The 24,486-nt window shown below is 41.2% G+C and overlaps 1 protein-coding gene across 6 annotated transcripts in view; it reads left to right on the plus strand.

Moving 5' to 3' along the window:
- The first annotated feature begins 5,806 nt into the window (after positions 1-5,806).
- Positions 5,807-24,486, plus strand: part of BRCA2 (BRCA2 DNA repair associated) — a 96,911-nt gene continuing 78,231 nt past the window's right edge. For 4 of the 6 annotated variants that reach the window (XM_073341432.2, XM_073341459.2, XM_073341451.2 and 1 more), the window contains exons 1-9: positions 5,807-5,911; positions 8,392-8,499; positions 14,318-14,569; positions 16,386-16,497; positions 17,414-17,466; positions 17,569-17,609; positions 18,081-18,192; positions 20,472-20,527; positions 20,906-21,020. In XM_073341432.2, coding sequence (XP_073197533.2) covers positions 8,421-8,499; positions 14,318-14,569; positions 16,386-16,497; positions 17,414-17,466; positions 17,569-17,609; positions 18,081-18,192; positions 20,472-20,527; positions 20,906-21,020 — 820 coding nt within the window. In that variant the 5' untranslated portion in view covers positions 5,807-5,911; positions 8,392-8,420. Of the gene's footprint in view, positions 5,912-8,391; positions 8,500-14,317; positions 14,570-16,385; positions 16,498-17,413; positions 17,467-17,568; positions 17,610-18,080; positions 18,193-18,217; positions 19,716-20,471; positions 20,528-20,905; positions 21,021-24,486 lie in introns of those variants that run through there. The other 2 variants (XM_073341469.2, XM_073341479.2) reach the window with 2 other exon arrangements.

The following is a 24,486-nucleotide window of genomic DNA, read 5'->3' on the forward strand; positions in this document are numbered from 1 at the left end:
TAATGCTAACCTATAGGGAAACTGACATTGCTCCTGGGTAATTAGCAGCTCCTTGGATAGTCAGCACAGGCTTGGCTCAATGCCCCCTTCCCACACCCCCTCCTCAATGATTCTGCAAAGGGGGAGGGGATTCAGTGATTAATTAAGAATGAGATTCAACTCACAAAATGAGTGTGATTATTAAATGCACACCCAACAAAATCCCCCTCCCCTCTCCGCAGAGGAATAGGAGAGACTGTAATACAAGGCACATACTCCTCCTTCCCCATCCCCAGAAGGGGAGACTGCAACACACAGGGCAAAATCCTACAGTATATTCAGTATTCATCCCAGTCTTTATAAACACTGCCTAAAATCCATTGCCCACTAGGAAGTATGCCTTCCCATCTCCTATCACTCTCAATATACCCAAACATGAGGAAGGCTAGTGGTAGAAGTCTGATTAAATGAATGAGATTTTCTCTTCCAAAAATATACAATTTTAAATGTCCCATTAGCACAGATACATACATTAATCATCACAAGAGGGAAAGACTTTAAACACTGTTATAACATCAATCTCTAGTGAGAGAAAAGTCAGCAGCCAGTCTGTCAAAATCCCCAATCCTGTAAATATGTGCATGCTTACATTTACTTACACTAGTAGTCCCATTATAATCAATTACACTGCTCACACGGCCAAAGTTAAGAATGTATATGTTTGCAGGATTAGGATCTAAATGAGCATGTCTCCATTCTCCAGCTCCAAAAAAAGGGTGATATTTTACGTTACACAGAATAAGCAAAATACTTTACAAAGTTCCACACGTGCAAAAATTCATTATGAGTTTGGTTCTTTTCTTGTAACTAAAGTAATGTTGTGGTGTCTTTGGTGGAAAGGGAAATCCATATTTCACATGTTCAAGTAAACTGTTGATTACTTTATATTCAGACCTTGAATGAAATGTGTTGTATAACAATATGAGTGAAATTCTGGCCCCACTGAGGTCAAAGGCAAGATGTTCATTGACTGCAATAGGCCCTGGATGTCACCTGATAGCTTACCTATAGTTTGTAATATTTGTAAACATGAAAACCTTTATAGCTTAAACCAATATTTTGAATTGCACCTGAGAGACAAGGTGTGTAAGGTAATATCTTGTATTAGACCTGCTTCTATTGGTGAGAGAGGCAAGCTTTCAAGCTGCACAAAGCTCAGACTTGAGGAAGAGGTCTGTGAAGCTTGAAAGGTTGTCTCTCTTGTCAACAGAAATTAGTCCAATAAAAGTTATTACCTCACTCACCTTGTCCTTGTGATATCCTGTGATCTACACAGCTACAGCAGCACTGTATACCTGAATTCTGTGCAGTTCACCTAACACAGGTGTCCTCATACTGACTCACTCCACTAATCAGATAAGCTACAGCATTTTACACTAAATGCATGTAGCTTCCTAATGATCTTCAAGTGTTGCCCAAAGTAGAAAACATTGCAACAAAGGCTTTATAGTTTCAGTAATATCCCCATAATCAACAAGGATTGCAATTGTTTAGCTACCTGCAAATTATAAAAAGCGCTACAAGCCACTCTGAGAATCCAAAATCAGTCAAGGTCTAAAACAGGGGTCTCCAACTCAAATGACCATGAAGGCCACATGAAGACTAGTACATTGGCCCAAGGGCCGCACCACTGACCACCCCCATCCTCACTGCTGCCCCGGCCCCACCCCCACTCCACCCCTTCCGTGAGGCCCCGCCCCTGCCCCACCTCTTCCAACCCCTTCCCTGGGGGACACCACTATTTACCTATCTCCATTCTGAAAACTGACCATTTATGCCTACCATTTTTCCTATCTTTTAACCAGTTACTGATCCATGAGAGGACCTTCCCCTTTATCCCATGACTGCTTACTTTGCTCAAAAGCCTTTTGTGATGGACCTTGTCAAAGAGGTAGCAAAATTTGTAGAAGACACAAAGTTATTATATTAGTCAGGACCAAAGAGAGCTGAGGAAATGCAGAGAGACTTAACCAAGGTAGGTGAATGGGCAACACGATATCAGCTTAAATTCTATATTGAGAAATACAAAGTTCTGCACATTGGAGGAGAAAAATTTACTATTCAGACACCTTATAGAGTTCTAAATTAACTGTACCAATTCAGGAAAGATGAGGCATCATTGTGGCCACCTCAGTTAAGACCTCTGCTTAATGCGCACAAGTTGAAATTAGATTCTGAAGTCATTGCTGCAGGATGTTGAGGCCAAGAATTTAGCAAGATTGGATGCTTTTATGGATAACAAGAATATGCAGAGTTATACTGATTAATACTAACAAAAAGTATTGAAAAGGACACAAACCTTGTGTTTCAGGGCTTAAGACAATGTCTAACTAGTAGGGATTAGGATGAGACCTTTATAGGGGGGCTTATTCTTCTGCCCATTGGTACATCTACTGTAGGGTTTCTTGCATCTTCCTCTGAAGCATCTGGTGTTGGCCATTGCCAGAGACAGGATATTGGACCAGATGGATCCTGATCCAGTATGGCAATTCTTATATTATTACTCTGTGTGTAGGTAAGTGATGGGAAATGGTAATAGTGGCCTGGGTGGGAGGGCTCTGATAAGAGAGATCTCTGGACATAAAGGGCAGTTAGTTACTAGACAGTGGCAAGAGAGAGGGGTTTGCTTTCAAAGGATGTAAACCATTTACTTTCTTTTTTATCTATAATGAAGCTGAGAATACCTTATGTACTCTAGTTTATGAGAAGTAAAAATGTAGATACATTAAGCAAATAATTTTATTTTACTTATATGTTCTTTCTATTTTGAATAAAATTTGTTTTTGTTAAGACTGTTGTTATATGGACAATTTCATGCAATACATCCACAAAGTAAACACTGTAGTCTCTAATGGGAGGTACTGAGACAAAAGAGTTTCTGGAAGCTAAATCCTCCTTTCAGTTTTGGTCATGTGGACCTGGACAAAGATGTCCTCTCCCAGTGAGTTGTGTTGTCAAGAGTAAATAAATGATTCTGCAGTTAGCGTATGGTGGGGACACACATTGAGGGATGAGGATAAACAGAAATATTAAATAGCTGCTCATTCAGTGAGCACCATCCATAATGTCACTGAATGACATACAGACATGGCTGGAAAAATAGTATGTGATTATGTAGTTAGAGATATGTGTAAGCAGAGACAGGGTGGGCTCCACCCTGACATCTGGTGGTGAGGTGTGGCAAGTTGTGGAAAAGAACTTCAGGGGCTGATCTCATTTGCATAGGCACACCCACCCTGCCTAGAATGAGGCCATAACTGCCCAAATCGTCACTTTGGCTGCTGTGGGATCCCCAGTGTCTCTGTTATTGGGGCGGGAAGAATAAATTGTTAGTACCCTGATTATGGGAACTGTGCTTGGAACTGTACTTGGCCTTTTTGTTATGATGGAGGACTCACCATCAACTGAGTAGCACTCACTAGGCAAGGGACATGGGTTCCAAAACTCTGTGAATTGAGAGAGACTTGAGACAGGTATTAGTGCCTGGTGGTGTAGGCCCCTTTTGTGAGGGCCTGAAGCACCAATTGCACCTCTGTCTCTCTCCACTGTGGAATGTCAGAGCTAATTTTGGGTCTATTAAGAGTTTTGTTACAGGTATTGTGCTGAATTCACTTCAGCCTTATAGTGCACCAGCACTAAGGCTCCCACTACTATGAGCTGAAATCACTGAGAGCTGAAATCACTGAGCACTGTGTCAAGTAGGGGGGAGCCGGAAGTTCTAGTGTGCAGTGGAGCCGGTCGTGAGACAGCAGTGTGTTCGTGAGACGGCGAGCTGAGCGGAGCCGGTCGTGAGACAGCGGTGTGTTCGTGAGACGGCGAGCTGAGCGGAGCCGGTCGTGAGACAGCGGTGTGTTCGTGAGACGGCGAGCTGAGCGGAGCCGGTCGTGAGACAGCGGTGTGTTCGTGAGACGGCGAGCTGTCCGGAGCCGGTCGTGAGACAGCGGTGTGTTCGTGAGACGGCGAGCTGTCTGGAGCCGGTCGTGAGACAGCGGTGTGTTCGTGAGACGGCGAGCTGAGCGGAGCCGGTCGTGAGACGGTGAGCTGAGCAGAGCCGGTCGTGGTGGAGCGGAGCAGAGCCCTGTGGGGCAGTCAGCTTCAGGACACGTAAGGTGCCCCTTACCTCTTTCCCCCACACCCAGGCACATTTTAGCCAGATTGGGGAGTAACACTCTGCAGGTGAACTTTTGAACTCCGGGGCTGGACTTTTTTTGGACTTTGGGCGATTAGTGGATTGCTGGACTCAAGAGACGTTTGGGTTCTGGGACTCAAGAGCCTGAGGGAAAGGATGTGGCCCAAATTTTCTGGGGTGGGTCAGTGTTCATGGTTTGGTTAATGAACACTAGTTGTGGTGTTTCCCCAATTTAATGCTGATGTTGTTTGCCTCATGTTATTAAAGATTCTCTACTACACCAAGACTCTGTGCTTGCGAGAGGGGAAGTATTGCCTCCTTGAGGCGCCCAGGGGGTGTGTAAGATTTTCCCAGGTCACTGGGTGGGGGCTCGAGCCAGTTTTGCATTTGCTTTAATGAGAGGGAACCCCTGTGTATTGAACCCGGCCCTTGCTGCTATCAACTTGGCCTGGCAGAAGGGTTACATATGCATACACACAAGTAGCCAAATGAAGATTGCACAGGAACCCTTAACACTAGAATTTCCTAGATTTTGAGTACATGACTTTGCAACTTTAGCTTTCTTTTATCATAGCTTATTTTTTAAAGTGGAAATTTCAAGTTGTTTTTTTTCATTTATAACCATATTGACCCTCCTCCTGGGTCATCCGCACATCTGGGACTCTTACATCCACTGTACAGACTTCTACCACTTGAGCTAATGGAGGAACTGATACTTGTAGTAGGCTATCCTCCTCTCTGTGGACCAGCCACTACAGAGGAATAAGACACACATATTACCAGTGGGATACCTAGATATTTGCAGATGACAGAGAAAAGCTGGGATGCAGGAATCTTGGGTTCTCAGATTGTGGAAGGAAGTGTGTTTAGAGGTCACAGATATTTCTTTCCCTGCCTAACTCCTCCTTTTGACCCTGTCCCCTAACATATACCTGCCTGTCTCTTCCTCTACCCATCCTACAATGTGGTTCTTCCCCTATCCCTGTAGTCCCCCTTCCCCACAGCCAGAATTTACTTCCACTTTTCCTCTAACCCATTCTCAGTTCGCCTATGACCCCCATGTTATGGTCTCTCTCCACAGGGGGGATGTTGTTGTGTGTGTTACTGTCTATCTCGCTAGGGGGGGTTTGCTTTGTATGTTACAGTCTCTCTCCCTAGGAGGATGTATGTCGATGTGTGTTACAGTCTCTTTTTCAGGGGATGTGGCTGCGTGTTACAGCTGCTCCCTCTTTCTCTAGAGGAGTGTTACTGTGTGTGTTACAGTCTTTCTAGAGGGGGTGTTGCTGGGTGTTACTCTCGCTAGCTCGCTCTCTTTAGGGGGTGTTGCTGTGTGTGTTACAGTCTCTCTCTAAGGGGTGTTGCTGGGTGTTACTCTCTCTCTAGGGGGTGTTGCTGTGTGTGTTTCAGTCTCTCTCCAGGGGGTGTTGCTGGGTGTTATTCTCTAGGGGGATGTACGGCGCGGTGTGTTTTGATCTGACAATAACCGTTCAATTCCCCTGTCTAAATCCTGCCCTCACGCTTGAACCTGCGTTTCACCCCCCGCCCGCGCAGAGGCGCAGCCCGCATTGGGAGCGGAGCGCGGCGCTGCCGCCCAGCCCCACCCTCCCGCGCTGACTGTAGCGCAGCCGCAGTAGGAAGCCGGCGGTGTGGCGTTAGAAACGGCCTTCGCGGCGCAGGCGCAAGGGGATTTGGCGCCAGCGCTTGTGCGCGGCGAATGAATGTTGTGGAAGCGGCGGCGCTGAGGCAAGTGCGGGGCGCGTCCCGGGCTAGCCCCGCGTCTGCTGGGGGACTCGGCGGGGCTTGATGCTTCCGTGTGCGGGCCCCGGTGGCCGCTTCCCGGCGGCGAGTCTGCAGGGGCTCTCTCGGGGGCTGCTCTTGGATGGGGGGGGCATCGCCGGGGGCGGGCAGGGGAGGGGTTGGACTTGATTCCTCTCCCCTTCAGGCACGCATAGGATGGGGGAAGGGATAGCTCAGTGGTTTGAGCATTGGCTTGCTCAACCCAAGGTTGTTAGTTCAAGCCTCGAGGGGGCCATGTAGGGATCTGGGCCAAAAATTGGGGATTGGTCCTGCTTGGAGCAGGGGGTTGGACTAGATGACCTCCTGAGGTCCCTTCCGACCCTGAGATTCTGTGATCCCTGGGAGCCTCCATCTTCCACCCCCAGGGTGGCAGGGGGCGGGGTGGGTGGAGGCACAGAGGACTGCCTCCCGGTCACTCTGCCTCCCTCTTGCTGCCAGTTGGAAATACTGATATTTAAAAAGTTCCTCCCGAGCGCTGGACTCGCACATGTGGGAGATGATTCCTGCTGTAGATGTCCTCTCTCCTATGCTCTCCAGTGAAGGGGAATCATAGAATATCAGGGTTGGAAGGGACCCACGGAGGTCATCTAGCCCAATCCCCTGCTCAAAGCACTGAGTGTTAGAGGGAAGTGAGGGTGGCCCAGTTATTTCCTCCCATCTGTATTACATTTGAAATACTGGTTTCAGAGTAACAGCCGTGTTAGTCTGTATTCGCAAAAAGAAAAGGAGTACTTGTGGCGCCTTAGAGACTAATCAATTTATTTGAGCATGAGCTTTCGTGAGCTACAGCTCACTTCATCGGATGCATACCGTGGAAACTGCAGCAGACTTTATATATACACAGAAAATACTGACTCTAAAATCTATTCCCAGTGAAGGTGTTTCTTGTCATCCTGGGGAAGGGGGAGAAAGTTTGGGGGATTTCTGATCAGCTGTCCTTTTGTACAGGGTCACATAGAAGTTAAGCAGGAATAAAATGGGTCTCTCTCGCTCTCTGTGTTATTTTTAGAGTAGGGTGAATGTAGCCTAAACTTCACAAAGCACTTCTGAGGCAACATCCCACACTGGGATTTGGCTCCCTTCTGTGCCTGTGTAGACAACATACAGAATTTTTCTGAATAAAATAAAATGAAAATGCATATTTTGAACATACTAACTATCATCCTTGCATCCCCCCAAAAGTAAATTCTGTATGCAGGGATTTTGAGGGCAAATCGAGGAACGACATGGTTCATCAGTGATAATGTTACAGACCCATGGTGTAAAATAAGATCAACCGTCTTCTAAAACTTATTTTACAAAGGAGTATCACATAAATGCATGTGGTAAAAATTTTCAGAGTCAAACATTTGAAAATTAAAAGGCCTTAACTTTTAAATTAGTAATTTTAAAAACTTACAAGTAGTTTTCAAGTATTCTTATCTTTCAGTTCCTTGGCCAATTTTTGTGGTTTTGTAATAACATTTTCCCACTTTAAAAAATGTTTGTTTCCCCTGGTACTCAGAGAGAGCCACATAGCTGAAATTGACAGACTATCCAAAAGGAAACAATAAAATAGACTCTATTTAAAATGCTTTCAATTGCACAAAGTAAATAAACTGAAAAATTGCTACAGTAATCTTAGTTGTTACTTGTAGCAGTAGTTTAAAAAAAATCAACAATACAGATGTATGTTTTTGAAATTGGCAGTCTCTGTCTAGCTGGCATTCCAATTTCAATTACATTCTTATTTGGTGGATGCGTCTGCCAGCAAAAACAGCCTTTCAGATCTCACTATGTATATATGTCCTAATTATATAGAAAGTGATATACCTTATTAATCAAGAATCATTGTAAACACTGATTCATTTAGTGTAAAACTTTTCCAAAGTATTGTGTATTTTGCATGGTGTTCTTGTCTTCTATGATAGAGTTGAGTTCTTTTTCCTTTCCCTGCTGTGAAACTTTACACACTGGAGATCATACTATTTTTGTCTAGGTTTTTATGCTATGCCCATTATTGTGTTGAGTGCATACATTGCAGCTATAATTCTGCCATGTAGGACTGGATGGAACCCTCTTTATAATCTATCACCACAACTAATTGGCTAGGAAAGGTCATTCCCTTGGGCTAAGTGTGTGCTGCCTTACATCACTCCCTGAGGAGCAAAAAAATGGGAATCAGGAGTTGGCACCACCACATTGTGTGACAGACACTCGAGAAAATTATTGTGCTAATAGTGATGGACATTGTGGGGTGGGGGAGTTGTCATTCAGTCATTCAATTTTTTGAAAAATTACCACAGACTTCAAAATTTTTACCATGGACACTTGTGTCTGTGTGTGGACATGTTGCTGACCCCTGATAGGAATGGAAGCCATGGACTCCTACCTGGCAGTGCCATTAGGATAGCTGAGTATCAAAGCATTTTGATATAATTTTGCAGGCTTCTTTAACAAGCATACCAGTGATGTTATGGAAAAGAAAATGGCTGACAAACCTGTGGAAAGACCAACTTTCTTTGAAATATTTAAGGCACGATGCAGTGAATCAGGTACAGCTATTATTTCATTTGAGTAAAATAAAGTACTGAAAGCATATTGTAATCAGAGGCATTTTCAGGGTGCTGTATTCTGTAGGCATTTGCAATACACTCTATATCCCAATGAAGAGTTTAGTTTAACTTGATTGTCTTCTTAGATTCCTATGTTCTTTATCCACAAGATGTGGTTGTAATTTCCAAATGGTTTTAATAATGGCTCAAGACTCATAAATGCTCTAATATTTTAATGTTATCAAGGCCTTAGTCTCTTATATGTCAATGTTAAAAATTATTTCACTTTTAAGTTGCCACCCGCTCTAGGTTCAGAAGTGCTAGTGGTCATGACTCTTTTTCCAAATATACTGTATTTTGTGATTTATTCATTTTGAGAAGGACTTCTTATTTTTTAAACTTCTATATTGCTGTTTTTAGCAAAATGGGTCCAGTTTCCCTTCTAACTGTAAAACAAACCAATTCATAGAATCATAGAATAGGATCATAGAATATCAGGGTTGGAAGGGACCTCAGGAGGTCATCTAGTTCAACCCCCTGCTCAAAGCAGGACCAATCCCCAGCTAAATCATCCCGGCCAGGGCTTTGTCAAGCCTGACCTTAAAAATATCTAAGGAAGGAGATTGCACCACCTCCCTAGGTAACGCATTCCAGTGTTTCACCACCCTCCTAGTGAAAAAGTTTTTCCTAATATCCAACCTAAACCTCTCCCACTGCAACTTGAGACCATTACTCCTTGTTCTGTCATCAGCTACCACTGAGAACAGTCTAGATCCATCCTCTTTGGAACCCCCTTTCAGGTAGTTGAAAGCAGCTATCAAATCCCCCCTCATTCTTCTCTTCCGCAGACTAAACAATCCCAGTTCTATCAACCTCTCCTCATAAGTCATGTGTTCCAGTCCCCTAATCATTTTTGTTGCCCTCCGCTGGACTCTTTCCAATTTTTCCACATCCTTGTAGTGTGCGGCCCAAAACTGGACACAGTACTCCAGATGAGGCCTCATCAATGTCAAATAGAGGGGAACGATCACGTCCCTTGATCTGCTGGCAGTGCCCCTACATATACATCCCAAAATGCCATTGGCCTTCTTGGCAACAAGGGCACACTGTTGACTCATATCCAGCTTCTCGTCCACTGTAACCCCTAGGTCCTTTTCTGCAGAACTGCTGCCTAGCCATTCGGTCCCTAGTCTGTAGCGGTGCATGGGATTCTTCCGTCCTAAATGCAGGACTCTGCACTTGTCCTTGTTGAACCTCATCAGATTTCTTTTGGCCCAATCCTCTAATTTGTCTAGGTCTCTCTGTATCCTATCCCTACCCTCCAGTGTATCTAGCACTCTGTCACCAGGGTCACTTGTGGTATCTGCAGTCCAGGAAAAGATCAGAGCCGCAAAGGGAACTACAAAAGATAAGGCCCTCAAGAAACTGGGCATTTACAGTACAAAGCCTTACTTTTATCCTCCCTCCAGTATACATTGCAAACTACTGTTTGTAAAATACAGTTTTCTGATGTGGGAGAGAGTGATCTACTTCTGTGAAAGGTCCCGTAGGACTATAGGGAGTAGCTGAGACACACCATCAAGGAGGGAGATAGTACCAAAACAGCACTACAAGGGGCAACAGACAAGTCTAATTCAGCAACTTGATCCATGGCTAAGGAAGTCCTAGTGCATCAGGTCTCCTAGTTACAGGCATCTGGGATTCTGAAATAAGTCTAGGTGACAAAAGAGGACCTACTCTTTGCAGGCACGGCGATCTTCCACAAGCAGTCAGACAATGCACTCCATTCCCTCAAGGATTTGAGTGCAATGCTGAGATCTTTAGGGGTCTATACCTCAGTGCCATACCATAAGCCCTTTTGGTACCAGCTCCCACAAAGACACAGAATGCTATATTACTCCCTCAGTCACCAACTGGAACACCACCTGGAAAGTGGCCCTGTCACACCAGGAGGCACCTGTCGTCCTCTGTCCCACGCCAGGCTCCCTGTGAGAGGGAGCAGGCTTGATGGGATATTGAGAGCCTCATCAAGGCCATTCCAGAGTCGGCCTGGGGAAATTCTTACTCTCTTCAATCAGGCATGGTCAAAGATTACAGCTGACAAATAAGTGCTGGACATTTTCACCCATGGCTACCTCATCCATTTGCTGTGTTTGGCACCTTGCCATATCCTTCTCTATCCCTCTTCAGGAACCCTACTAATGAGAGCTTTCCACAAAAAGAAGTGGCCTTCATCTAGGAACCACAGAAGAGGTTCCCCAGGAATACTGGGGAAGAGGCTTCTACTTCTGGCATTCCCTCATTCTCTTTGTCCTATGCTAGACCTGAAGAGACTAAACAAATTCATATGCTGCCTCAGATTCAAGATGGTAACGCTTGCCTTCACCATTCCCTTGCTTCAGACTCATGACTGGCTTGTGACTCTCAATTTTGCCATCCACTCAGCCCACAGGAATTACCTGAGATTTATGCTGAGATCAAATCATTACCAGTACAAGGTACTGCCTTTATATATATAATATATGGTTGACTGGCTTATGAGAGGCAGATCATATCAGGAGACCTTGACAAGTTTCAGTTGTGCCCTCATGCTGCTTGGAGAAATATGATAAATCGTCACTATTTCATCACAGAGATAGGGTCCAGGATAGATTCTGTGTCTTATGAACTCTAAGGACCGATTCCTCTCCCTTCAGACATTACTGAATACATTAAATTTCACCTGGCTACAATGGTACAGATTTGACTTGCAGCATTATGCCATGTGCCCTCTTATATTTATGTGATGCTGGTTGCCATATTCTCTGGAGACTGCTACAGTTCTGACTCTGGTCACTCTATTCTCCTGCAAAGTCACCGACAAAGAAGGTTCTAATACTTCCTTGTGTCCTTGCGGTGCTGAACTGTTTGCTGCATCTTGACAATGCCCTAAAAGGGGTGCCATTTGTGGCCCAGTTGCTATCCAGGGCATTAGTGACTGCTGCATCTGGGACAGGCTGCGGAGCCCACCTGGACCGCTTACAGATGCAAGAGATATGGAACTGCATATAAATACCTTAGCGTTTTAAGATGGCAATTTACATGCCATAATCCTGGTAGTTCTGCACCTTGCAAGACTCAACAACGCACTGAACTTCCTGAGCAGTCCATCACCAACCACGAGAGGACACTGCAGAAATTGCTCTCCAAATTGATATTTCATCAGTAGGGGATGCTGCTGACCAATGTTTGCCATCAAGGACAATGCCAAGTGCTCAAACTTCTGTTCCAGAGGGGGCATGACTCTTGGATCATTACCAGATGCCTTCTTTCTGCAGTGGAATCAAGTCCTTCTATATGCTATCCCACAAATTCTGTTAATCCCCATGGTGATTGCCAAAGCTAGACGAGACCAGGCCATGCTCATTCTCATAACTCCCTGCTGGCCGAGGTAGTTTTGGCTGACAGATTTGTTACAGATGTCCACGTGATCACCAGTCAGTCTCCCAGATTGCTCAGACCTGTCATCAAAGATCAGCTCAAGTACTCCACCCAGACCCAAGGTCACTACACCAGATGGCTTGGATGCTGGCTGATTGAGCATCACAGAAAGGAACTGCACCTGGCATGTTCAGGAAACATTGGCACAGAGCAGGAAGCTATCCACACCTTCAAATGGAAAAGGTTCTTAATATTGGCAGCCCGATGTGGCCAAGACCTGCTGCAGGCCGCAGTACTGAAGTTTCTTGACTATTTGCTGTAGCTGAAACACTCTGGATTTTCATTTAGCTATGTCAAGATCTAGCTGGGAGCACTGTCAGTGTATCATTCACTGATAGTTGTTGTTAGTCTTCTCTCATTTGATAGTGTCAGAATTTCTTAAGAGTCTAATGCATGCTTAATCACTGGTTAGAGATTTAAAAATTTTATTAAAGGTAATGTTAAAAAAAATTTATATAATACATAGGTTGGGGAAAGAGTGTCTGTACATCTGGGTATAGTGCTTAGATTATCCACAAATACAAAGTTAGTTTTTAGAAGTCATATGACACACAGAAGGAACGAGGAGTACTTGTGGCACCTTAGAGACTAACAAAATTTATTTGAGCATAATAATAAATTTTGTTAGCCTCTAAGGTGCCACAAGTACTCCTTGTTCTTTTTGCTGATACAGATTAACATGGCTACCACTCTGAAACATGATACATAGAGTACATAATCAGCAATAACCCAAATTTAGGTGAATAGATTTAACAATACAGTTTAGATATTAGAATCCGAATTCTTGGGTACATCGCTTATGAAAAGTTGTACAGAGATTTGGTTGTGGAAAGCAAAGTATATCAATGAGTGGAGATTGTCCCTCAGTAATTGAGAATTAGGTTGATTGTCTATTTAGAAAATATAGTCCATGAGGAAAGTATCTACTTCAGAATGGGACCTCAACATCCTCCTCCTAAAATTTATGGAGTCAGTCCCCGCACCTCTTTAGCATCTCTTGGAGTGTTCCATCCACTGTTTTATTCTCAAAATTGCCTTTTTGTTGGTCATCACCTTGACCAGAAGAGTAAGTGAGCTTCAGGCGCTCATAGAAGAACTCCCATATACTTAATGCCATAAAGACAAAGAAGTACTGAGACTTCATGCAAAATGCATTCCAAAGGTAACTTCTGAGTTCCACTTAAAATAATCAGTTAACTTGCTTGTGTTCTTCCCAAAACCACATTCCACACCAGGGGAGAAGAAGCTATGAACTATGTGATATTGACAGAAATCTTTTGACTGTCCCCACCTCTGTTTGTGGTCATAGCTGGTTGCTCCGAGGACCAGGCCATTGTAAAGATTGTCTAAATGGCTTATGTTTTATATCTCACTGGGTTACCAGCTGGGCAATGTGCCTCTCACTCTGACGATTAAGGCTCACTTCACCAGAGCACAAGCAACATCCTCGACTTACTCCTGAAATACACTGATACCTGAAATCTGCAAGGTAGCCACATGGCGCCACCCTTTCATATTTGTCAAGCATTATGCACTGGATTTAGCTAGTAGATCAGTCGGCAAGTTTGGAAGAGCAGTACTCCTATCTCTGTTTGACGGATGCAGCTGTGATACTCCTACTATCTAGAGATGACACTGTTTGCCATTCACATATATTGGGATCCACACTGACGTACGCAAATAACAGTTGCTTTGCCCTACAGTAACTGTGGCTCTTCAAGGTGTTGTCAGTGTGGATGCCACAACCTGCTCTCCTTCCTGTTTTCAGAGTCTCAGCTAACATGGGCTCTGAGCTGTGAGGGAGCTAAGGGAAGGCTGTGACTCCTCTGCCCTTTATGCCCGCATAGGGCAGCACAAGGAGGCACAGCATAGGTGTGCTGCCCTGGCTGACACTGATGTCCCCCCCCACCCCCCCCAAAAAAAGAAAAAAATCTAAGCTCATGTGCATGAGGCTTATATGCACCACAGTGGGATCCGCACAGACTACAACATCTTGAAGAGCCACAATTACTGAAGGGTAACTGTTCTTTTGGTAAAAAGCCACAGTAGTAGTTTAGTCAACATTCTTTGATTTTTGACAAAACTGATGTTGAGTCAACATCAAAATTGGAAGGAGTACTACAATATAAAAATGTATGGTTAGAGGAGTGGTGTTGGGTTTTATAACAGGCTGGTTTAAATGTCCAGTATTGTCCAATCTCAGCTATTGTATAATGTCCTTCATGGAGCATTAAACTGATTTGAATTCAGACAATTTAACATAAAGTTAGAGTTTCTCAAATATATATAAGGCTAGGTTTAATTACATATAAAAATAATGTGATATTTTTCTTTATAGACTTAGGGCCAATAAGTCTCAACTGGTTTGAGGAACTCAGCACAGAAGCTCCACCCTATGAATCTGAAACATCAGAGAAACTTGAATACACAGCTGACTGGCTTGATCAAAGTGCTGCTAAAACTCCAAGGGGGAAGCCCTCTACATATAGCCAGTTGGCATCAACTCCAATGATTTTCAAAGAACAGAGTGCAACATTGCCACTTTTGTCTTCTCCAATAAAAGAACTGGGTCAGAAGAAAATAGAAGCAGGTGAGTACCGGGATTTGAAGTAAAAGTGCTTATAGCTTCCCACAGCCCCCTAAAAGAGAGATTTTATATTTCGTTATTATAACTTCCCATTAGAATTGCAGTAGATAATGCTATCACAGACATTAAATACGAAAACGACATACAGTATTAGGCCCTCTAATTCACCCTGTATAAGTGCAGAATTGTTCATTACAATGAATTCACTCTTGCAGTGAGCTCTGTATGGCTCCATGCACACAGAGCTCACTGCAGGATTGGGTGTGATATCTTTTCCAGTGCTTTAACCACTCTTTATATCAGCAGAACAGAAGCTTGGAGTTGCTAGGTGCCAAATCTAGGGAGAGCCCAAGAATGAATTTTGCTTACCCTATTTTTTAAAAAGTAAAACTAGTTTGTATTTAATGTATAAACATTCTAAAAAGTTAGTTTGCTGGTTTGGGTTAAATAGAAAATGGCTATTGCCAATTTGAGGTCTAGTGCAGTCCTAGGGGCACTCACTGACATTTCTAATCAAGACGTGTAAGTTGCATATAGATGTAAGTTTGTTGTTAAATTAATAAAATTGTAAGCTATGGAGTGTAGCCATATTGGTGAATAAAATCTTCAATATGAAAAGAGAGTTCTCTCTCTTTTCAGGTAGCATTTCACTTAAGACTGTACCTTGTTGTCTTCCTCAAAGTATATGCCAATTTTCACTCAAGTTTTGACATATCTAGAAGTTCTAGCATCTATGCCTCTTGGATCAGAATTAGATGAACTATAAAAATGTTTTCTGCATAGGTATTTCTGATGCATCCATTGCTACTATATCTGATTTGTACATTTACTGTAAATTTGTGTCCTTCCTTTCAAATATTGGCTTCTGCTGAAGCTGGATCTCTTGACATATATCAGAGGCTTACCTAGATTCTACAGTAAAGCCTTTAAAGATGTTCAGCAAGTCAGAATAGCATTGCACAAGATGTAAATCAGGGCAATTTATGGCCCTCCATTTTAAAAGCGTTATTTGAGTTGTTTTGTATTTCAGTGCTTTACATACATTTGTGTAATGGTTCGAGGATATACCTTAGTATCATATGGCCAGATTGTGAACCCCTTACTCACACCAATGAGCAGTTACTTATATAAGTAGTCTCATCAGAGTCAATGGGACAACTCGTATGAGTAACTGCTCACCACCCAAGAGGTTCGCAGTTTAGCCCATAGGGTTCCAATGGCCAAGGTGGAAATGCTCTTCTTCATTTACTAATTCTTAACTCTCAACTGTTCATGAGACACTTGTAATACAAATCGGTACTGTCTGGCACTGTACATAAAACCAAAAATATTTCTTCTTTATGCTAGCTCATTCAATGCAAGAAATTTATTTTTTGTGCAGACCTGGGAGAATGCTGGTACAATATATCTGTGAAGGAGCTTTATGGGTTCCCGCAAAAATCATTTCTCCTGTAGTAACAGGAAATTCAGTGATACTGCACATTGACTCCTTTGCCTAGCTGACATAATCTATAGTGAAGATAAATACAGAATAAATTTAATAAATATTTTTTAAAAAAGAATGAGGCTTATTAAATGAACTTAACTGAAGTTCTGTGCATGTATTGTCATTTTGACTAGAATTTGTGAACGTATTCCAACTTGATCAAAAGGCTCATTATTAGAAATGTAAGTAACATTGAACAATGTTTCTTTTTAAAAACTAAGGCTTAGTTATGTACATTTTAAAAGGTAAGTTTTTGTTTTTAAATTTCAGAATCAAAATAGTTATATATGCAGGACTTGGTTAACTATCTACTGTATATACTATACATTGCAGGCAAAGTCAGTTTGGTTGACAAAGAACATAGAATAAGTCCACGTGTTATGAAGACAAAATTGGATCAAACAACTGAAATATTTTCACCTCTCAATACCTCCCTCAGTGTAAGGTATGTTATGGATGTTAACACTTTTAAAAATGAAATGTTCAAAAATATTTGACTTAATATATTTTATAGGAGGGTTATATTTAAATTGAAATTATATTATAAAAACTGTTGGCTAGCACATGGATGGAAACATTAGAGTTTCAGAACAGTGGATAATCTTGCATATTTTATATACAAGCACTAAAGTATATATACATAGCTGAGTGATTTGCAAATGGGTTATCAGCTATATTTGGAATTTCCCCCTATTTTAGATTTGTTGGACTCTTAAGAAACTTTATTAAAATACTCTATTTCCTTTTTATTTTTAAATTGTAGCATTATGTGCATAGGGTGCTTTAGTTGACATCTCAACTTCACAAATTCTTAGCATTTGATACAATGACCATAAAATACTAACTGCAACATATTAACACAATGCACTATTCATAAAATTTGTTTAGTAAAGGAACTAGTTTATGACAAATGGTGCAAGTCCCTGCAACATTTCAAATTCTACAATTCTTTTTATTTATTTATTCATTCATTCAGATAAATCGGGCCTAAGTATCTGAAACTGTAGGACACTTCCGTAGTGAAGTATGTTAATTTAAAATGACAATTGGACTACAAGCTTGTATGCCAGATTTTAATACAGTTCAATCAAAGCATTTATTAAACAGTTGGTAGAAACCCATGAAAATTGGTACTGATCATGGAATAGCTTCATTGTTCCTTATTGTAATTATCACATGCAAAGTCACTGGATCTTAAATATTCCATGAGTTCTGTTTTGATGGCCCATATGGCTAAAGTAAAACTGCAAATATTTTTGTGTGTGAAGGCAATATAATAGAGTGTACAATAATGTCTATTAGGAAAGCTTACCATTTAAGTTTGATAAGTAATAATTTTTTTCTTTGATTTTGTTATTTAGTCCAGCAGCTTTAAGGGATATTTACAGAACACCACAAAGAAATAATATTCCTGGTGAGTATCTGTGCTCCTTCTCTTACTAACAAAAATATTTATCTCTAAAGATCATTGGATGACTTAATTAAATGTTTTTTCTAATTTCTAAATGTTTTTCAGTGGCACGTGGACGCTTGTTTTGCACACCTAAACTTTTGGAGGTAAGCATTTTATTTCCGGGTTTAGAGTCATAGACTTTAAGGCCAGAAAGGGACCATTAGATCATCTAATCTGACCTTCTGTATATTACAGACCATTACATTCCAACAAGATGCCCTTTGTTGATCCCAATGACTTTAGCTAGACTAAAAGAATCCAAACGGTTGTGTACCACAGGTAGAGAACAGAAGATACTGAGGTACTATCAATGCCTGAACCTCTTTCAATGGCATTGAATTAATAAGGTGAGACATGCTCAGGTGATCTTAGCAGGTGATCCATGCCCCATGCTTCAGAGGAAGATGAAAAAAACCTAAGGTCCCTGCTAATCCGAAGTAGAGGAAAATGATTTCTTGACCCCAGAGCTGGCAATCGGTATGACCCTGAGTATGTGAGCAAGACGCACCAGCCAGGCATCTAAGCAAGAGTGTTGTTTTAAAATATACTTTTAAAATGATTTGATGTATTTCTAGGTTAAGACACCAAAATGTATTTCTGAAGGCCTGGGAGCAGAAGTGGATCCAGATATGTCTTGGTCAAGTTCTTTAGCCACACCCCCTACGCTTAGTGCAACAGTGATAATAGGTAACATTAAAAGTGTGTGGTATTTCAAGGTTAACATAGTGGTCTTAAATGTTTTTATAATCCCAGGAACACGTGACTGAAGAGTAAACTGGATGTTTATATGGTATTTATATGACAGCTTTGTCTTTGCTGTAAAGTGGTGTCCATAACTGAGCAGTAGCAGTTGGTTTTTGACAACATCATCCTGAAAGGAAAACGTGAACCTGAACTGTGTTGTTGCTCTTTGAAAAGCTAGTTCCTTTATATCAGGGCTCAGGGCATATAATAATAGCATCCTATCTGACAGAATAACATAGCAACATTTATAGGAACAAAGATTAACATGTTACATTGATTGCCTGCATCTATACCACTTCAAGCTGTGATTTTTATAAGGTCAAGCTAAACTATGTCAGGCTGGGTCAACACTTGGATGTAATATTTCCAGGAGAAATAAGATTCAGTAGTAAGTGGTATTGGTGATTCAGTAGGTTTAATTTGCCCCATAAATTCAGTGTGGAAAAAATGTGCTCGCAACGGGTTGATGGGCACTGGGCTGCTGGGGGCACAGTCTTTCAGATTAAATACAAAACCAAACAGCTGCAATGTTTGATCTCAGATGTGTTTGTATGTCATTGATGGATGAACTAATATACTTAGTTTGTATAATCAGTTTATAAAATACTCTGACATATCTGGATGAAGCACACTATATAGCTATAAAATGATCATTAGTCCATCATCCCATACGTACAGCAAAAGTGCTTGTCCAGTGTTGCCTAACATCTTAATTATTATAGTATTTATGATGCTGTACAAATATTAGTAAATACTTTTTTTCCCAAATAGTCAATTTATTTGAATTAAAGTTCACTTTAGAATTACTGACAAGTCCAGTAAGTGGTGAAGGGATTAAAATACTGAAGTTGTGAATTTATTTTAAGGAAGCAGGACATATAAGACTGTATGATAAAACATGCTGTAGATAGCTTATGTTCAGTTTTTTTATCTGATGTCCCATTTTTAAAACATGAAATCAGCCTCTGTAGTTGTGATTTGATCTACTGCAATCTTTAGTTTTATTTTTTTTACACCTCGCTGAAGGCATTGTGCCACCCATTTTTTTTTCCCATCCTTATTCATTTACTTCCAACAGATGTCCTCCTTCTTTGGAGATGGGTAAGAATGACTTCTTTTCTAAAATGCAAAATTCAAGTCTTTCTCTAAGCTCAGGTGTTCTAAATAAAGTATGATATTTTAACACTAATAAATTCTCTTCTATATTTGTGTATTTTTAACAAGATGAGGGTAAATTGGAGTAGAATTATAGGAAAGATTTTTGTTTATGTAAGTGGAAGACTAATAAATAGATCATTACTTTTCCTGTTACAGCTTTTCCAGTGACAACACTCCAATTCTTCATTGGTGTGCAGTATCGGAAACAATCACGCTAAATTGTGGCAGCTTTTGTGATGTGGGTAGATGTCAACTCTGGAATTAGGTTGAGACCATCACATTTATTTCATTTGTGTCTGTTTCTAAAGGTGAAAGATTAGCATGTTATCCAGATGGTCTTTCAACTTTTTCATAATTGTTTTGAAAATATGTTTACAGCTGATTTTCATAGAGCCATTCCAAATCCACATATACTGATCAATTTAAGAATGATGCGTAAAGTGTTTAATGGCTTGGTTTCTACTACAGAAATAACAATGCAAAAGGAAAACAGGTTTATCAAGCAATAGTTTCTTGCTAAACCTAAAAACAAATAGTTACTGCAATCCATCAGCCTCATATTATTTCACTGTGATTATTACAAATATCCTGTGTATTCCAAATATACAGTGAAATCTTGACACCCTCTCCCCCAACTCTTGCCCCTGTGTGCCATCCATAGGAGTTGGAATGGTCCATAGGGTCTCTAAAAGCTCTTCATAATGCCTGGGGGGAGTTCCCCCAAGGGCAGAAATTATGTAAGACCAGCAGTAAAGCTGTTTTCAGAGGACCCCTTTGCAAACCTTGGCATTAGGGGCATGTTGGGAGCAGAGTCACAGTATGCAGCACTGTACTGATTCTGAGTTACTGTCACCTGCAGTGCAGTCCAAGGAGACTGCTGTAACTTAAACAGCCCCTCAGGACCCTTAAAAGCACAGGACAAAATTTCACCCATAAGCTTTTTAAATGACTGGTCCACAGATTTGAACTGTTTAAGTATTAGACAGAAATAAATATTTTACATATTTCAGAGCATTTTATCAGCTACATAAGTACAAGTGAATTGAATTATTTTTTAATTTCAGCTAGAGGAAATGATTCCATATCTGGAGTAAAGCAACATGATGAGAGAATTGCTATGGTGAGTAAATTTAAGCAGAAAATATCCTACTGAATCTGTTTTTTTAAATGTATTTTTTTAAATGTATTTATTTATTATTTAATATTCCTTGAGCCAAAAAAATGAAATATTTAATTTCCTCTTCTCTTCACTCTGTTATCTCCAGTATGGTTTAAAACAAGTTACATTTTAAAAATTAGTGTTTGCAAAATTGAGTATGTAAAACCAAGCTATAATTTCATTTAATGTGTTTGTTTTGAACTGATGCAAACTCCACTTGTTACTATGCACAACTATATACACATTAGCAGTATTAAAACTTGTAAAAATCATAAGTATTAGTAAATCCTAGTGAGCATTTAATATTATATAATTGTTATTTGACTCTTGGGTTTACAGGTCTTGCACAACTTTTTCTCCAGTCAGGGTAAAAGGCCTGAGAAGAATGATATAAATGTACTATCCATACCAGAGACAGTAAACTTAAATACAGAAATTGATGTCAAAGACCATGGTAAGCACATATACTTTTAATATTGTTAGTTCCTTATTGGGTTTCCTGTTTCTTAGCCTCAAATATTAAGCTACCTTCACTAAAAGAAATATATGCAAGAAAAACTCTCAGGGTAGTTGACTGCTGATCAGATACAGAACTCATATACCTTAGAGAGAAGACTGACACATGTTGTGAGGTCAGGAAATGCAGCCATAAATGTTCAGAATTTTAACTAGGATACAAAAGACTGTAGTAGCAGTTATGTTCCCATTAATACTGTATTAAAGTAAATATATTAAGGGTTTTGGGTAATATTTTCAAAAGTGTCTTAGTCCCATTGCCTTTCAATGAAATGTCTCCAAAGTGCCATTTTCAAAAGCGACTTCAGTACTTAGGAGCCTGTCTGAAAGTCAGTAGGACTTAAACTCCTAAGTCATTTGGAAATGTCTACACTACACCCGGGAGCAAGCCTCCCAGGCCAGGAAGACAGACTCATGCTAGCAGAGCTCAGGCTAGCAGCTCAGGCTGATAATATAGCCGTGTTAATGTTTTGGTTTGGGTTGCATCTTGGGCTCACAAGACCACCCAACCATCTGAGGCTTTCTTCAAGTGATGGTCCCTGTTGTGGGTTATGCATGCGCACCAGGCACCCAGAGTCGGAGAATTTTGAAAGTAGTGTCTTTTGGTCCGCGCATGCTCCCTGGCTCGCCTCATGCTTCTGACCGAGGCCATAAAGGTTGGGGTGGACTGACTGCCTCTTCAGTTCTTTCTCATCGCCGCATGGTCTGGGTTGGAACTTTAGTGTCCTAATCTCTGACCTTGTTCTAAATAAATAATTGTAAATAGTTCTATTAATTCTTAAATAACTTGTAGATTAGTAGTTTTACCAGTTTTAATAGTTTTAGAATAGTGTATAAAGGCCTGAGGGAATAGTCTGATGCATAGGCACTGACTCCATGGGTGCTCCAGGGCTGGAGCATCCACGGGAAAAAAAATAGTGGGTGCTCAGCCCCCTCGATCAGCTCTTCCCCCAGCTCCTTGCCTGCTGGTGGGCCCTGCTGATCAGCTCCCCCTCCCGCCTGCTGGTGATCAGCTGTTCAGGAGGCATGATCAGGCATGCAGGAGGCGGTGGGAGAGAAGGGGAGGACTGAGAGTGGCGTGCACTTGGGGGAGGGGGTGGAGCAGGGGCGGGAAGAGACAGGAAGGGGTGTAGTGGTGGTGGGGCCTAGGACAGGGTGGGGGTCGACCACCTCCCAGCAACTCAGAAAGATGGCACCTGTGGTCTGGTGTCTAAAACTCTACCAGTCAAGATGGAAGTTATTGACTTAGAAGATTTGAGTCATAGTGCTAGAAACTGGCATAGTTGAAACAAGTGAGAGAGACACAGAGCTGCATTGCACTGTTGGAGCAGAGAGAGAGAGAGACATCTTAAATTGACATAGAAAGAAGGGGGCATGGCTAAACTAGAAAACAAGATGGTAGCTTAATCCACCTGTTTACAATAAAGGGAGAATAAATTAAAGAAGTTTAAGAAGATAAAAAGAACTAAGCCAACCTGAATCCACAGATCTGTGCCCTAAATATGCAAATCAGAAAAAGAAGGCTAAAGGGAGCGGGCAGATCCCAGTCCTAGAGAGCAGCCTCTGGAAGAGAAAATCCAGCAACGGAATCCATTGCCATTAGGCTGCAAAATATATTAAAATTACTCTTTAAGCTTGGAGATGTTGATCTGGACCCTCATTATGCTGTAAAGGTACAGGGGATGAGTGCAATGAGGGGGTTTTAATTTTTTTAAAAATTGTTTTGTTGTGGCTGGGGGAGGAAGTATGGCAGCAGCCATTTTGAGAGAGTCACAACAAGCAAGGATGGAAGACAAGAAGATTTAGATGTCTGGGAAAGGAAGGAAATCCTCCCCTTCTCCCAAATGAAGACATGGTTGTGGAAGAGAGTAACTGCCCCTCCAGCAAACACACTATGGATGTGGGTGGAGAAGCAGCAGTCACTGAGTCTGACCTAAAGGCCCTACATATAGAAATCAAAAAGATGAATAAGGAGATGAGAGGAAAAGTCCTGGCTCACAATAGATACAAAACATTAAATTAATAAGATTAATGGGAAAATATCAGATGTGGAAATGGGATTAAATGAGCAATCAGACATCATTACTAATCTAGAGGAAAGAATCCAAATAATTGCAAAAGGAGAAAAAGAAATAAAAATATAGCTGGAGGACGTAGAAATTAGAGAGCACAGGAATAACATAAAGATTAAATGTGTTCAAGAGGAGACTGAAGAGACAAATCTGCTGGCCATGTTGGATGATATTTTCCATTACACATTAAAATGTGGCAATAAAGATTGCATTCATAATGAGAAGCTCACAGATCCCTTTTCCCCAGGCCCTCAGTAGGCTCCAGACCAAGAGAAATGATTATCTATTTATACTACTATCAAGACAAGGATAAAATACTGAGGGCGATGAGGGAGAGAGCTGAACTGCCGACAATTCTTAAGCAGTCCATACACATTTTCCCAGATCTGGCCACCTCAGCCCTTAGATAGTGAAGAGAACTATACCAGGTAACCACAGTTCTTAGGACAAAATGAGGTACAAATGGGGGTCCCCATTTAGACTGGCTTTTAAATGGAAGGACAGATATGTCTATCTCAAATCCAAAAGAAGAGAAATGGGTACTGTTGGACATGGGAATAGGTGAATCCCCTGAAGACAAATCTGAATGGGCTCAAAGACATCAGTCCTACAGTTTACCAAGAAATTACTGGGAATTAGTGAGATCAAAGACAGCCATAACAGCTCAGAAAGATGCAACATCAGGACTAAAGGACAGACTTGAGAGCAGAAGAAACAGTCCAAATCCAGAAGAATAAGATTAGTATCTGGGCTATGACATTACAGTAAATAATGGATATGATATCCATGTGGTTATAATGATAAAGGAATATAGTTAAATGGAAGCTGAGCTGTACAGCATCCAGGATATTTTATGCTGTGCGACTACCGAATACTTAATGGGCATAACACTTAATATTGTGATTTATATTATAAACAGAGTTAATAACGAAATAGCAAGAGACCCAGATCTCCCCTACTGAAGTAAGTCTCACTTTAGAGTTCTCACAAACATTTTAAAATTTTATATTAATTGGAAATGGAACACCTGTGATGGAAAATGTTAAGAATAAGTGAACTCAAAGATGGTATAATTTTCTCATAGTGTCCAGTGTTATAAAGAAGTTTGATGGGATTAGATAAGGCTTGGTTCTTAAAAAATATATGTATAAAAAACCCACCCTCCAGCAGGGAGCTGATATATCCATGGAGTAAGTAAGGAGAGCCCAGGATCCCACAGCTAGGTGGGACCTGAGGACAGTGGGGGAATGCATAGGGAGAGATACAGGGGAAATTGGATAAGAGAACAGAAACAGATGTTAAATGTAGTTATATGTTCTAATAGAAAAAATG

Source organism: Lepidochelys kempii, chromosome 1, assembly GCF_965140285.1.
Source record: "Lepidochelys kempii isolate rLepKem1 chromosome 1, rLepKem1.hap1, whole genome shotgun sequence".
Lineage (NCBI taxonomy): Eukaryota > Metazoa > Chordata > Testudines > Cheloniidae > Lepidochelys > Lepidochelys kempii.